This window comes from Papilio xuthus, unplaced genomic scaffold (genome assembly GCF_000836235.2).
Source record: "Papilio xuthus unplaced genomic scaffold, Pxut_1.1 DF826933.1, whole genome shotgun sequence".
NCBI classification, from domain to species: domain Eukaryota; kingdom Metazoa; phylum Arthropoda; class Insecta; order Lepidoptera; family Papilionidae; genus Papilio; species Papilio xuthus.
In genome coordinates this window covers 6,457,354-6,470,988 of record NW_013531716.1, presented here as the reverse complement: position 1 = coordinate 6,470,988, position 13,635 = coordinate 6,457,354, and the positions used below count along the sequence as shown (strand labels likewise).

Here is a 13,635-nt window from a genome sequence, read left to right as displayed (position 1 = left end):
GTCGACAATATAGAAACAAAATTATTCCTTGTTGATAATTTTTAATTAATAATTATTGAAGATTATATTAAAAATCTAAGATCCAACATTTTGTAGCTATATAATTGCCAGTGTGATCTAGGATAATTAACTTAAAAGCAATAGAATCTTTTTTATTCGACCTCTTTAATTTCTATCGCGATGTGTCAATTTTCATTTATGAAATTTATGTCAATGTCAAATCAAATAGTATTCAAATATGTAGTCAATATACAATTAAAAAAAATCTAAAATCTTATAAAAATGCAGAATAACAATCGCTTAGGTCGGACTGTTGCGAAAAAATACGATGTGCAAACTAAAGTATTGTTTGCCAAGAATAAGAAAGTTGCAGATAATAATTTTAATGACAAATTTCGTTTGGAATTAATGAAGAATAGAAGCTGTTACTTCAGTCCAGATACCAAAGACGCACAACAAATAACTGACGGTGAGGAGAAACCCGAGGTACGTTTTTAATAAATTCAGGAAACGGGACCAAAGTTTATTGGCATCATTGTCAGCTAGCAATATAGCACGAGACACTGCGCAAAACATAATTTTAGGTCTCTCAAAATGTAAAGAAAAGGGGGCGCGGCATATTTCTATAGCCACCCACCACCTACTTATTAATATAAATAAAAAAATGTATAAGTACGAGTAAGTAGTATTAGTAAGAAAACTTATAGTATTATAAGTTTTCTTACTAATATTATAAATGCGAATGTTAAGATGTATGAATGGATGGATGAATGTTTGTTTGAAGGTATCTCTAAAACGGCTGTATGAATCTCGCTGCAATTTGGCACAGATGTAGAACATAATCTGGTAGAACACAAAGGCTATTAATAAAGATTTTTTTAATTCAGCGCGGACGGAGGCGCGGGCGACAGTAGTATATTAAGTTGTTCTATTAGTATACTGTAAAAGTAAATAGTTTTTGTTCCAGCATCCGATGCGCTTACAATACTCTGCACAGGAACAAACCGACTCTTGTTTACCACAAGACATCAAAGATCTTTTATGGAAACTAAAACATTTGCTGCGTAACGTATTACCAGAAGGGACACCTTCAAATCCCTTGAGTGTCTGCCAAAGTGTTTACAAGGAAATTTACGATTTTCCTAAACGTATACGACAGACTCCTTTGCATAGAGATGCCGAAGTTCTAACGCAAAGTGAGTTGATAATATTTCTGTTTTTTAGTTGGTTACAAAGTCGACGATATGCGTCATATCAAGCGACGTCTCGCTATTTTCTGTGAACTCACAAAATCGTGTCAAAATATATTATTATATTTAACATTTCTTGTCTGTTTATTTTTTAACACTTTCAGGACCATCAAAGACATTTATTCCTTCAAATAGAGTACACATTCACAACGAACCTCGAGTAATAATAATTGCTGAGAAGTTTGCCAGATACAAAAAGGAGAATTTAGAAATAAGGAGACTAAAAGAACGTATAGTTTGCGTGGAATACGATGTGTTTAAGTACGGCAGTTGCGCAAAACCTATGCAGACACTGAGAGCTTATTTTGCGGTTAGGAAATTTTGCGAGATCGAAAAAGGTACCTAATTATTTCGTTGTACCACTTGTTTTTTTTTTCAAAGTATTTTGCTTCTATTTAGGTAATTGGGTACTTAAATACAGGTTGTAATGTGGTGCTTAATTTTTTTTTCTGAATCTTAACAATTTTGTCCTGTTTAACTTGTCAGGTACAATTTTTTTTTTTAAATTTTTAATCCGATATCTTGATCAGTTTTGTAGTTTAAAAAAAATCCGCGAAATAGGATTAATAGTTATTGCAAGATTTTTTTGATGTTTTATTAACTTCCTAATTTCTTCTTATTTTTTTTTAGAGATTCCAACAATTCCGTCTGCCTTCAAACGTAATAACAACATAACGGATGAAGATTTAAAATACGGCGGCGAAATTGGTATAGAAATAATCGACGCAAAAATACCCGAAAACAAATCGTATCTCGAAGGTCTTAAAAGGGTTTTAAAACATCAACAAGCGAATAGAATAAGAAAAAACAAAAATTTAGATCCAATGTTTTTATATGGTATGGCAAAACAAGACGCCTTAAACAATGATTACTGCTACACTGAACTCACGAAGGCAGAATTAGACGAAATAAAGGATTTAATCCTTAAGAAAACATCATCAAGCCTTCACGGTATAACTAGAAAAAAGTTAACAGCAGAAAGAGACACAGACAGACAGAATGAAAGGAAAAATAAAAGTACTCTATTAGATGACCTATCCAGATTTATGTGTTAGGTTTAAAATATACATATTTTATCTAAACAATATCTTTTATTTAATAAAATGTTTGATCTTTGTAAAAAACAACTGCAATATAAAATATAGTTATACATATTATTTAGAAGTTTCTGGATTGAATCCCGGATCTAGACCCAATTTCTTCATTTCTACAGCCATTTCAAATAAGTAATCATAGCATTCCATCCTAAAAGGAAAATACATACATTAAGATTAAAATTAGGTCTCATGCACCACATCATCAGACTGTATGCGGAAGAACTTGAAGCCTGTTTTGTGTGTGGTCATGGTGTTACACCAGACGAGGTGCATTTGTGCCACAAAGATCCATCCAAAGATGTTGCTAGCCTCTACTACGGGTTACAAAATATAAGCTTTAATTTTGAATTATGCATAGTAGTACTCACATGGTCTTTGCCTGCTGCCAGCTATCCCCCCACACATAGACTCCATGTCTACGTACTAACACAGCGCAAGTCCCGGGGTACTTCTCCATCGCCTCTCCCAAACTCTGAGCAAGATCCCGCTCAAATGGTGTATTCTCTATTACAGGAACCACTAGTTTCTCATCATAACGAAGGTAACGGCCTAGTTGCGAATCTTTTATACCCTGAAATATTAAAACTATAATTAAATTAATATTTACAAAGTCAAATATAGAAGTATATTTTTTCTTTGTATTGTTCTATAAGTGAATTAAGTACAAATATCCAATATTTGAATTTGGACTTCAGGGACACAAGTACTTTCCTGTCAACAAAAAAACAAATTTATTGTTTTCATGGCTGAGTAAGACATTGTGATAAAATCTGCACATGTCTGTGCAGAAGTTCAAAGATATCTCAAATGTCTACCAACTCAGGGTAGGCTCTAAGGCGCTGAGTGATTAGATGTATAACTATTACCTTTATCTCACCTTGATCATCTCCTGGTGTGTGATAACAAATTCCTTATCGTATAGCAATGTGCAGCGCACGGCGTGCGGTGAATGTGTGTGAATAACTGAGCCCGCGCCGCGGCACCGGTAAGCCAGCATAAACAATGGAGTACATTGACTCTTCTTGAGGCTGCAAATTAATGTAAAATACAAAGACAATGTCTGTAGTGTTTATGATCTTTGTTTGAATAACATTTTTTACATTGCAATATAAGTTATTTAAGTTCAACAATAAATATAACTTAAGGTCTTTATATTTAAAATGTACTTTATAAAAACTAAGGTCTTAAAAATAACCATCATTTGAAATATACTCATAAAAATTATATTATATAAACATATTTTTAGTTACTTTTTCTCCGGTGGAGGCAGTTCTAAGTCTTCGTCATTAATATTTTGCACAAACAAATCATCTGGCTTCATCCTCTCTTTCTGTACTCCAGATGGTGCTATGTAGATTTTCTCTCTAAAATAAAAAAAAGTATTATTTGGAATGCATACTCTATTATTCTAATATGCAGAGGTGAGAATTTTCTACAATGAATACTTTATTAATCTATAACTGTTACTGCTACTACGGATTTCCTATGCCTTTACTACAATATACTACCCTCTTCTCATTTTTTTTACAAAAAACAGAGACATGTTTTTGCACACATTATAATAGACTGCTTACCCTTCTTTTATAGATATTCCCCCTCCTGTGCCAGTCACCCATCCTAAGTGATAGAACTGCTTGCACAGTTCAGGTATTAGGTTCCTTGGATGTTCCTAAAAAGCAACAAATTAGGTAGGTTCTCATTATAATTAAGTAATAACATATTTACTACTAAACAACATATTTACTATTAAATTATTCAAACTTTCGTGAGACATTATACTAAACTGATATTTAACACGGCTAAACTTTAACATATTTACTATCTCATCAAAATGATTTAAAGTCATTAAAATTCTGTTTTAAAGTAAATAACGTGGTGGTGTATTTAAACATATTGGTAAACATTTAATTTAGGGAATACGTAGATAATTTGTATAACTTACAGCACCAAATTCCGACATTGTCCAGTCTTACGATTCTATTTAATAATTATGTAAGATATTTCTTATCAATGAATGATCTTAATGTTTCTCTTATTTTATGCGCGTCTCATTATCACTGTTTTAACAATGTCAACATTTGTTAATAATAATGGGGTATGCTATAAATCAAATTTACTTATTGGCGAAATACAAAGTGTTTTCATATAAAAATAAAATAGGTCCTCTTATGAATATACATCTTTTAATATAACGCCCCAGTTTAATATCAATATACAAATAAAATATTAATGTTTTGTTTTTTATTATCGCTAAAAGTATCTAAATGTCATTTTCATCCGCTACAAAATGACGTTGACGAATTCATTTTAGTGACGTTTTAAGAGTTTGTTTATAAAGTACGCTATGTTATACTTTCAGTACATATAATTTTATCAGATCGCGATGAGAGAAAAAGAATAAATAAAATAATTAAATCCATATAAAACGGTATACTTTGTTATGATATAGTTCATATTTTAGTTAGATCTTGTTTTTACATCACTGTTAGTTTTAATTCTGTTTTTAGTTGACATCAAAGAAATGAAAAAAGTCAAGTTCTCTGTCATTTTCTAAGGAATAATAAGCTTCAAAATTTCTCGTGTTTTGCTCAAATAAATAATTACAAAAAAAGTATCGTTTCATACATAAATAAAACTAACCGTTATTTAAATCCAGTAAGTCAATTTCTAAAAAAAAACTGTAACAAATAATATATATAAAAACTAATAACTAAGTTTGTAATATTTAAGATGAATTATTATGACATGGTCCATCAATATCCGTTTGGCCCACTTCATAGACATGCCATGCTGATTGTAATTTTCACAATCGTATAATTCTCAAGGTGTAAACTCCCATATTATCTCAAAAACAGGAAGAGATTTGATAAGCATATGTTGCAGATGCATAGTTTGTTGAACCTTTTATTATCCGTCCTCATTTTTAGTATTATAACAATTTTATTTATGTTAACTATGTCATATTAGCAGCTAACGCGAAACACTGCGAGATGAAGGAACTGCCGAGTTGTTTATTGAAACGTTATCGTGCATTGGACGAGGTAATCAGGGACCTACGGTCGGTCACCGAAAGCAGGTCTTCAAATCCGAATTGTGAATGTGGCTGTAAAAGTGATCGTGGCCTCAAGCTTATGTGCGAATTTTGGAATATGCTCAAAGATGATTCCAATTCTAATCCAAAGGTGAGAGAGGACGATAAGGCATGAGGTATTTTAGTGACATCATAATGAATAACTTACCATAGAGAGTCCCGATTGGATTAAATTGTCTATGTGCAAGCAAAGACAAAAATAACGCTTCGGTTCCTATTACTAAGCTAATGAAACACATTAATTGTTTCATGGTTATCGTATTTATATAGTCTTATCTACTTGTTTTTAGTATCTGAATAGTTTTTTCTCTGCAGAAAACGGATCTCCATACGGTTCCCCAAAGATCAGGGGTTGAAGACTATGAAACCCATACTAGACCTCAATGCACGACTTGTTATATGGCCAGAGGTAAAAAGTCTTGCAAAAAATGCGGCGAGACTAAGAATAGGTTAAGATTTTTTTTTTAAATATAAGTCTATTCTTATCAGCCATGATATATCTGATAATAATATTATTTCGTTTTCAGTAGTTGCAAAGAAGAACCTCCCATAATTCCAACTCCTATAAGCTCTGTTACTGACTGTGGTCAAAGTACACCTATCTGTTCAGTTCTGTGTAATTTTGAAGAGGTATACTTATAGAGTTAATATTAATCAATTTATAAATACTAACGAATGTAAAAGTTTAGCAGAGATAGAGATTTAACTATACTAATATTATAATGCGGAAGAGTTTTTTGTTTGTTTAAACGCGCTAATCTCAGGAACTAGTGGTCCGATTTGAAAAATTCTTTTTTTGTCGGATAGTCCATTTATAGAGGAAGGCTTTAGGCTATATAACATTACGCTGCGACCATTTTTTTTTTAATTCCGCGCGAACGGAATCGCGGGCGACAGCTAGTATTTAATATGATTCTACGCATGCTGTTCACTTTCCTTAAGTGAAACGGCTATCTTGGAATCTTTAACTGTGCTGTCACGATACTTATTGAAGCATAATATAGTCCTTTTGACTTATTTTTTAAGTCTAAGTAATTAATTCAACAACCTAGAAGTGTTTAAGGTTTTAATTACAAATTAATCAAATGTTAGTGTAATTTTTTTTTTGGAATTTTGACAGGCCGCGAATTTCGATCAGAAATGCTCAGATAAACTTAAGGAATTAATGGAAACTGAGCAGCAATTGAAAGATGCGATTAAAAAATTAGAAGAGCGCGAGAAAGAGAGCATAAGAATGTTAAGAGAGGCGGATGTTATGTGGATGTCTATGGAGGATACTTATAAGAAAAAAATGGTTGAGACATTTGAGAGACAGAAGTTACTCGAAAAAGAGGTTCTCTTATTTCGTTTCTACGTTTTATGAATCTATATTTTGTTCTATAAATGCTATTTGTTACTTTTAGCTAAGAGGAGTGGAGACAAGCACTAAGAAATGGCGTGAAAATATGAAAGAACTAGAAGGGAAAATTGAAAAAGTGGATAAATATCGATCCGATGTTAAAGACAAAACATCACAAAAAACTAATGATATTAAGTATCTTGATACAGAAATAAAAGATCTGCAAAACAGATTAGAAAATAATAAAAAAGAAATTGAAGCAACGAAAAAATCAATGGTTACAAAAAGAGAAGCAACAGACGTAAGTTGTATCTGATCGTTTATTTATCTACTAGCTGTCGCCCGCGACTACATCCGCGCGGAATTAAAAAAAAAGAATCAGTGGCCCATGTGTTCTTTCCGATTATGTTCTATATGTATGCCGAATATCATCAAAATTCGTTCAGCCATTCTGGAGATACCTTCAAACAAACATCCATCCATCCATCTAAACATTTTCATTTATAATATTAGAGAAATAAGTAACGTTTTTGATAAATATAGAAATAGTTCGTAATGTTGTATTGCTAGAAAACTTGAGGTATACCTTGTTACTTAAAATGATGTTACGAATTATATGAATCCTAAAACAGATCAGAATATGATACGAGTGACGACACAGGGAGCTGTATAGCTTAATTGTTGTAATAAATTCATTATTTTATTTCTTAAAATATATATGTAAAATTATATCTTTCGTTTTTACCATTTGACAGAAAAAAATTGCAAAATATAGGGAAGATATAAAGAATTTGGAAAAAGTTGTCGCCGAGGAAAACAAGACAAAAAAAGAAAAAGAATTTCAAGGATCAAAAATCATTAAGGAAGCAAGAGATGATTTGCAAAAGATTTGCGGTGTTTTATTAAAGAAAAAGTTAGAAAATGAAGATTTGAGAGCGGAGGTGTGGATATGAATTATGTTATACTAGTAGACGCACGTGTGATCGTCCGCGTGGATTAAAAAAAATATCAGTAGACATACGCTATTCCATAAATTAATCAATCTTTAGTCCAAATTTTACTGTAATCTGTTTGAGAGGCACTTCAAATTTTCGTATTGCTCTATAAATATTGTTTTTTTTTTCGGGGTTAAGCTTTATAATATTAAGAAGAAACAGTGAATCCCTTATCTTTTATCTTTAAATGAGCAATTCTTTTATATATTTATATATATATATATATAATTGGAATCTCGGAATCGCTCCAACGATTTTCATAAAATTTAGTATATAGGGGGTTTCGGGGGCGATAAATCGATCTAGCTAGGAATCATTTTTAGAAAATGTCATTTTATTCGTGTTTTATCGATAATCAACTTAAACATAAACTTAACTTTTTCTATCGGTAAGATTGAAAAATATTATTCATATTTCATCATTTTATTAGTAATTCGTACTTAAATATAATATAATTTCCAAAAAACACAATTAAAAAAAATCATCGGTCATCCAGGTACTAATAATTAACACGTAATCACAACTCTTACAGAGAGCAGCTTTGTCATCAGAAATCGAATTATTATTACAAGCACGTGATAAATGTAGAGACAAGTGTGATTTAAGACAAAAATCAATTGAAAATCAAATTCAGAATCTAGATAAAGATATACACGACCAACAAACAAAGTGTAGTAAATGTAACCAATGTACTGACACTGTTGAAATAAATAGATTTTGTAGCGACTGTCCTAAATGTTTGGAGGAAAGAAGTTGTGCTTTGCTAGGTGATCATTGTGGTATTGACCATACAATGGATTGCATTTGTACAACAGTGAAAAGAAAGTTTTTGGATAATGTGTTTGAAAATATGTACACCGTATTAGAGAGACAAATAAAAAAAGGCAGCGGGAAGGCGGTAGCTGAGCAGATTTTGGAATGTTTGAAGAGAAGTAGGAACGGTAAATTAGACGATAAAACAAGAAAAATGCTACAAGAATTTATACTGACTGCAGTGAAGAAACATTTAAATCTGACTATAGTTGGCGGCGCTGTTAAAACTAGATGTGAAGTAAGTATTTGCTATTTAATTCAGTAATAAGAGAATAACGAAACATGCAGTGTCTTTGTAAATCAATAGGAACAAGGAACTTTTTGGAATTGGATTTTTTTATGATTATGAAGAAATAGTCTGAATGTAAATAAATCTATATTCATAATGGTAATTCATTTATTAATCCAGCTGGATCCAGATATGTACAGGCAGTTGATGATTTGTCTGCAAAAAGTACAAGTCTCGAAGCCAGAAAAAGTCGACAAAGGGACAATATCCAAAAAGGTAATATCAATGACATTAATAATAAATTTAATTCCGAATTATGTTTGCTAATAATCTAATAATATACAATCAGGCGCCATGTTATCGTTGGGGAGGAACCAGTGAATGTAACTGCCCTAAGGGTCCGAAGGATTGCATCTGCACGAAGAAATCCCCGCCCGCGCCCCATGACCCCTCGCCCTGCCCTGTGGACGACGACTACGAGGATGTAAACACTTTAACATAAATATATCTAGCTTTAATACTTTCATTCGAATACTTACTTACTCCGCTGGCGCATCGACCCAAAGTGGGTCTTGGCCTCCGACACAAGAGATCGCCAAAGTCGCCTGTTGAATGAATTTCATTCGAATGAATAATAAAAAAACAAAAATATCCTATTCATCAAATTAAGCACATGCGCATGTGTTGACGTGATCCCGTAGTAGTAATATGAATAAGAATTTTAAGCACTTTCTGGTTCGATTTACAGCCTTAAGTCTGTTTTCTTTTATTCATTTGGTTTGTTCTTAATAATCTGGTGGATAAACCAAGATTGGGTTCTATATTCTTAAGTTGGCCGAGAGTTGAAATATTCAATAGATTTACTTCTACAGGACAACAAGAAATTATGCCCGTATAAAGATAAAAGGATTTGTGGACCAGAATGTGGTAAAGAAGATGAAAAATTCAAACAGATGATGAATGAAATCTCGAAAGCGAGATGTGACACTTGCAGCGGTTCCACTTGCAAAATGTCGAAAAATATGAGAACTGCAACTTGTGTATTGGAACCGGAGATATCTAGCACAATACCAACGAGAGATTCTAACATTCCAAAACCTAAATTGAAACCGCATCAGACGGATCAGGTATATATTTCTATATTTCTAAAGAAATGAGAGGGACAAACGTTTAAAGATAAATATGTCGAAACAGATAAAAATGGTGATTTTGACATGTTATGAGGAGGGATGATGATGATATAAGCAAAAAAGTAATGAGATTGAATGTGGATGGCTACAAGGGTAGAGGAAGACCAAAAAAAGTATGGAATGACTGTGTGAAAGAGGATATGCGTAAGAAGGGGGTAGACTCGGATATGACGGCTGATAGAGATGTATGGAGGAGTAGTACATGCTGTGCCGACCCTCGATAGGTATAAGGGCAGGTTGATGATGATGTCGAAACAGATAAAAATCTGCCTAAATAAATCATCGTAATGCAAAATTCACTAAACAGAAATTTCACATATGTAGTCTATTGTACTGCAATTTCGTTTTCAGTGTTAGTAATGTGAATTATTTGGTAGATATGTGTATACAAAGAGTTTCAAATGAATTCTTTTATAAGTTTTTAAAATTATCTCTGTTTTTAGCGCTACTGTGATTGTTTTTATCCTGCAAGCCATTCGAAATATGAACAAGGTATTTATCTGTTTATTTATACATTTTATGGGAGTACAAAATATGCATTTCTTGATTAATGAACTTATCTACACTCTAGGTAGCCTGCCGAAAAAGCGTCTTATCGCTGAAGTGATGGGAAATTATAATGATGATCGTGCAGAGCAAATGAGTTCGGTGATCAGTTCTGATACCACAGTAACGACTGCATAATGAAACATAATTTATCTCATCCAGTGTTCCTAAAACATATCAAGGTACCAAGGAAACGTCAAGTAAATGTGAAAATGCCTTATTAAATTTGATGTATTAATTATTAAATCTTGATATAGAGTTTAGAAGTTTTATTTTGATCCGAAGATGAGCAATTTGTGTTTTTAAATGAAATTTCAGTACTATTTGTTAGTTATTTAAAAAAAAATCTTTTAATGTTCCAATCGAGACTGCTTGCTTTGTACTCTCATATTTATTTATATTATTGAGATTAATTATAAAAGAAATATGTTTTTATTTTTTTAATAATTACAGATACAAAAAAGTTAAATAAAAGCCAACGCGCCGTTCAGACTACATGCCCAATAACAATTAGTTTAAACGATTGCTTTTTAAAAATAGCAAAAACACCATCCGGAGCCTCTGTTCTTGAATTTGATAAAGATTTTCTGAAAGTCTTAGAAAATGAAAGTAAATTGCATCCACCTTCATCAACAAAGTTAATAATAACAGATTCCGGTCAAATTTTAATAGAATTCAAATCTGAATTTTATCGTAATTCAAGTATTGATAGAATGATGAAGCTAAAAAAAGTAATACCAGGATGTTTATTTTTCAAAGGAAATAAAAACGTTTCCGAATTAATTGAAAAAAGTGTAGACAAGATGCCTCAAGTTAACATAAATTTACATAAAAAAGATGATCAAATGCAACCAAATGCTGTATTGAGAAAAACTCAATCTGGAATAGTTCTGATTATTGCTACGGAACCATTGGAACAAGTTCATAAAAGATTGCTAGCTTTATTACCCGACACATACACAAAGTTAAAGGTTTTACAAAATGACGATAGTGTTTACGATTTTCCTGGAGTACTAAAATCAACACCTTCACGAAATTACATTCTCGCTATTGATAAAGAGTTTGAAAAATGTTTAAAAGCAACAGTTAAAAACATAATCAAAGATGATAGTACAGCTATTCTGACACTGAGAAAAAGCGAGTCTGGCAGTCATCTGGTGAAATTTGGATGCTGTAAAACTGAACCACAAACAGAGATTGGTATTTTAAAGAAAACACGTTCGGGGAACATAAAAATTCTTTCGAATGCACCATGTGATCTCAGTTTAGTTAAAAAAGTTATTTCCGGATCCGAAGAAGCGATGAAACTATCAAAATGTTGTAAAGAATTGGTTCTTAATATACCAAAAACAAAATTCTACCAAGTAACAAACCAACTATACAACATATATGAGAATCAATTTTCATCATCGAAAAAACCTGAAAAATTAACAAAACAAAATCAAGTTGGTAAATCATTAGGAAAAACTCCTTTATACAAGGATTTAAAAGCGAATTTTATTAAAAACATAAAAAGTTTCTTAGATTCATCAAAGTCTTTACCAATTAAATCCACTGTGTCTGACAGTATAATTTTATTCGTTAGAAGACGTAGTTCCAAGGCTCCTATATTGTTGAAATTCACTCGTTCCAGCAATATCTATGTTTCTAAGCTGAAGAAAAGATCAATCAAAGATGTTGCTTCAGTTAACAGTTCACATTTACATAATACACCGAATAGACAAATGGAAAACAAATTAGTTGGAACTAAAACAATAGTACAAAATGAGAATGATTCCTGTGATTTATTGGAATTCGATTCAAATATGACTATGTTATATCATGAAGTTTCTAGACTTATTCAACCAGAAACAATTGGTACAATGAAATCCTCCAGCAAAGATATCGCACTTACTATACGCGGGAAAAGAAATTCTATTAAATCGGATAAAACTAGACCGCATATAGTGATCAAACCAACCTCGGGGATGTCTTGTGTGTACCATAATAGTGAATTCAATGAGTTAAGTGAATTAGGTTCTAGAAACATCTTTGATATGGAAAATAAAAATAAAGCAAATGAAGAAGTGGGTAACAGTGAAAATGAAGAAGATAAAAAACGTTGTTGGGATTCTTTGAGATTCTTACCTCCACAGCTTCCCTCTTTCCTAGGAGAAGTTGTTCACATGTACAATTAGATATGACTACCAATGATAGATCTTTACCAATAAGTTGTTTATGTTTAAATGCAGTGTAACATGAAAAGTTAAACAATATTAAATACTTTCCCGCTACTGGTTTCACTTGAGCGTTTATATATTTGATTTGTATTAAAATTCTGTCCTACGTCTTGAGAAATTAGTCAGCAAAAAGTAAGACTGGAAGTATCAAACTGTTAACATCCTGGAATAAAGTGTTATAAGAAAAAAGGGTCGTGTCAAAGTACACTTGCGATTACTCCGAAATAAGGGTCGGTACTATAAAGTTTTACAGGCGGATCGATACAGGACACCGACTCATTTGTATTCCGTGTGGTAGCTTCACAAAATCAAGGAGTATGTGATTCGATTTCTATGCGCTTTAGATCTTTATAGAGTTGTTACATTTATTAAAAGTACTTTATTTTTTATTACTGAGTAATGACGTAACTTAGAATTAATTCGCAATTTCATAGGACAATGATATTAAGAAGTCTCTGGACCAACTAACCAATAATGTCAAGAGAAGAGGCTGTCTTCTGTTGAGGTTTAATAGGAGAGATTGAGTGTAAACGAATGGTGTCGTGGAAACTCCTGTTTTTTTTTAATTTTACGATTAACTATGGTTAATTTGGTTTTAATAAAGTCTTGTGACAGAGCCAATGTAATATTTTATAACGACAATTATATTATCGTGACAATATTAAATAAAATCGAGTTGGAGTAAATCCTAAGAGTTTAAGTATGTATTCGCTATGCAAACTGGAGTAGTATTAGAATGTCCTATATTTCTTGTTGTCAACTATAGAATTTAGAGGTGGCAAGCTCCATTAAATCCTTAATGTGTGACCACTCATGCGAGATCCCGTGCTCGTTGACTCGGATATGTCAATCGAGTGTCACGCTGT

The 13,635-nt window shown here is 32.2% G+C and overlaps 3 protein-coding genes across 5 annotated transcripts; 2 read left to right on the top strand and 1 right to left on the bottom strand.

Annotated features, from left to right (window-relative positions):
* The first annotated feature begins 121 nt into the window (after positions 1–121).
* Positions 122–2,332, top strand: LOC106122072 (uncharacterized). The gene is made up of 4 exons (XM_013317923.1): positions 122–486; positions 968–1,196; positions 1,355–1,588; positions 1,881–2,332. Exons 1-4 carry the CDS (start codon positions 283–285, stop codon positions 2,303–2,305), a joined length of 1,092 nt encoding a protein of 363 aa, XP_013173377.1. The 5' UTR covers positions 122–282; the 3' UTR covers positions 2,306–2,332.
* On the bottom strand, positions 2,327–4,564 carry LOC106122073 (methylthioribulose-1-phosphate dehydratase). The gene is made up of 6 exons (XM_013317924.1): positions 4,290–4,564; positions 3,922–4,016; positions 3,598–3,711; positions 3,225–3,375; positions 2,716–2,918; positions 2,327–2,495 (listed from the first exon to the last, which is right to left on the bottom strand). Exons 1-6 carry the CDS (start codon positions 4,305–4,307, stop codon positions 2,405–2,407), a joined length of 672 nt encoding a protein of 223 aa, XP_013173378.1. The 5' UTR covers positions 4,308–4,564; the 3' UTR covers positions 2,327–2,404.
* Positions 4,565–5,215: 651 nt separating this feature from the next.
* Positions 5,216–13,213, top strand: LOC106122291 (early endosome antigen 1). Of its 3 annotated transcripts, none has more exons than XM_013318226.1 (12): positions 5,216–5,529; positions 5,754–5,887; positions 5,969–6,068; positions 6,559–6,771; positions 6,842–7,078; positions 7,533–7,718; positions 8,305–8,823; positions 8,995–9,090; positions 9,164–9,298; positions 9,687–9,941; positions 10,448–10,496; positions 11,004–13,213. In XM_013318226.1, the coding sequence occupies exons 1-12, from the start codon at positions 5,338–5,340 to the stop codon at positions 12,725–12,727; spliced, it is 3,840 nt and encodes a 1,279-aa protein (XP_013173680.1). In that variant the 5' UTR covers positions 5,216–5,337; the 3' UTR covers positions 12,728–13,213. The 3 variants fall into 3 exon arrangements, with proteins under 3 accessions (XP_013173680.1, XP_013173679.1, XP_013173682.1); XM_013318225.1 differs by having other exon boundaries at positions 5,219–5,529; positions 5,966–6,068; positions 11,004–13,211; XM_013318228.1 differs by lacking the exon at positions 11,004–13,213 and adding an exon at positions 10,576–10,808 and having other exon boundaries at positions 5,272–5,529; positions 5,966–6,068.
* Positions 13,214–13,635: the final 422 nt, after the last annotated feature.

Bases quoted from the DNA above. Each gene is read 5' to 3' on its own strand.
- LOC106122072 (XM_013317923.1), top strand. From the start codon at position 283: ATGCAGAATAACAATCGCTTAGGTCGGACTGTTGCGAAAAAATACGAT. The intron at 487-967 runs GTACGTTTTTAA...TTTTTGTTCCAG, and splicing joins ACGGTGAGGAGAAACCCGAG to CATCCGATGCGCTTACAATA. The intron at 1,197-1,354 runs GTGAGTTGATAA...TAACACTTTCAG, and splicing joins TGCCGAAGTTCTAACGCAAA to GACCATCAAAGACATTTATT.
- LOC106122073 (XM_013317924.1), bottom strand. The intron at 3,712-3,921 runs GTAAGCAGTCTA...TTTTTATTTTAG, and splicing joins GGAATATCTATAAAAGAAGG to AGAGAAAATCTACATAGCAC. The intron at 3,376-3,597 runs GTAACTAAAAAT...ATTAATTTGCAG, and splicing joins CTGCCTCCACCGGAGAAAAA to CCTCAAGAAGAGTCAATGTA.
- LOC106122291 (XM_013318225.1), top strand. From the start codon at position 5,338: ATGAAGGAACTGCCGAGTTGTTTATTGAAACGTTATCGTGCATTGGAC. The intron at 5,888-5,965 runs GTTAAGATTTTT...TTTCGTTTTCAG, and splicing joins TGCGGCGAGACTAAGAATAG to TAGTTGCAAAGAAGAACCTC. The intron at 10,497-11,003 runs GTATTTATCTGT...TAATAATTACAG, and splicing joins CCATTCGAAATATGAACAAG to ATACAAAAAAGTTAAATAAA.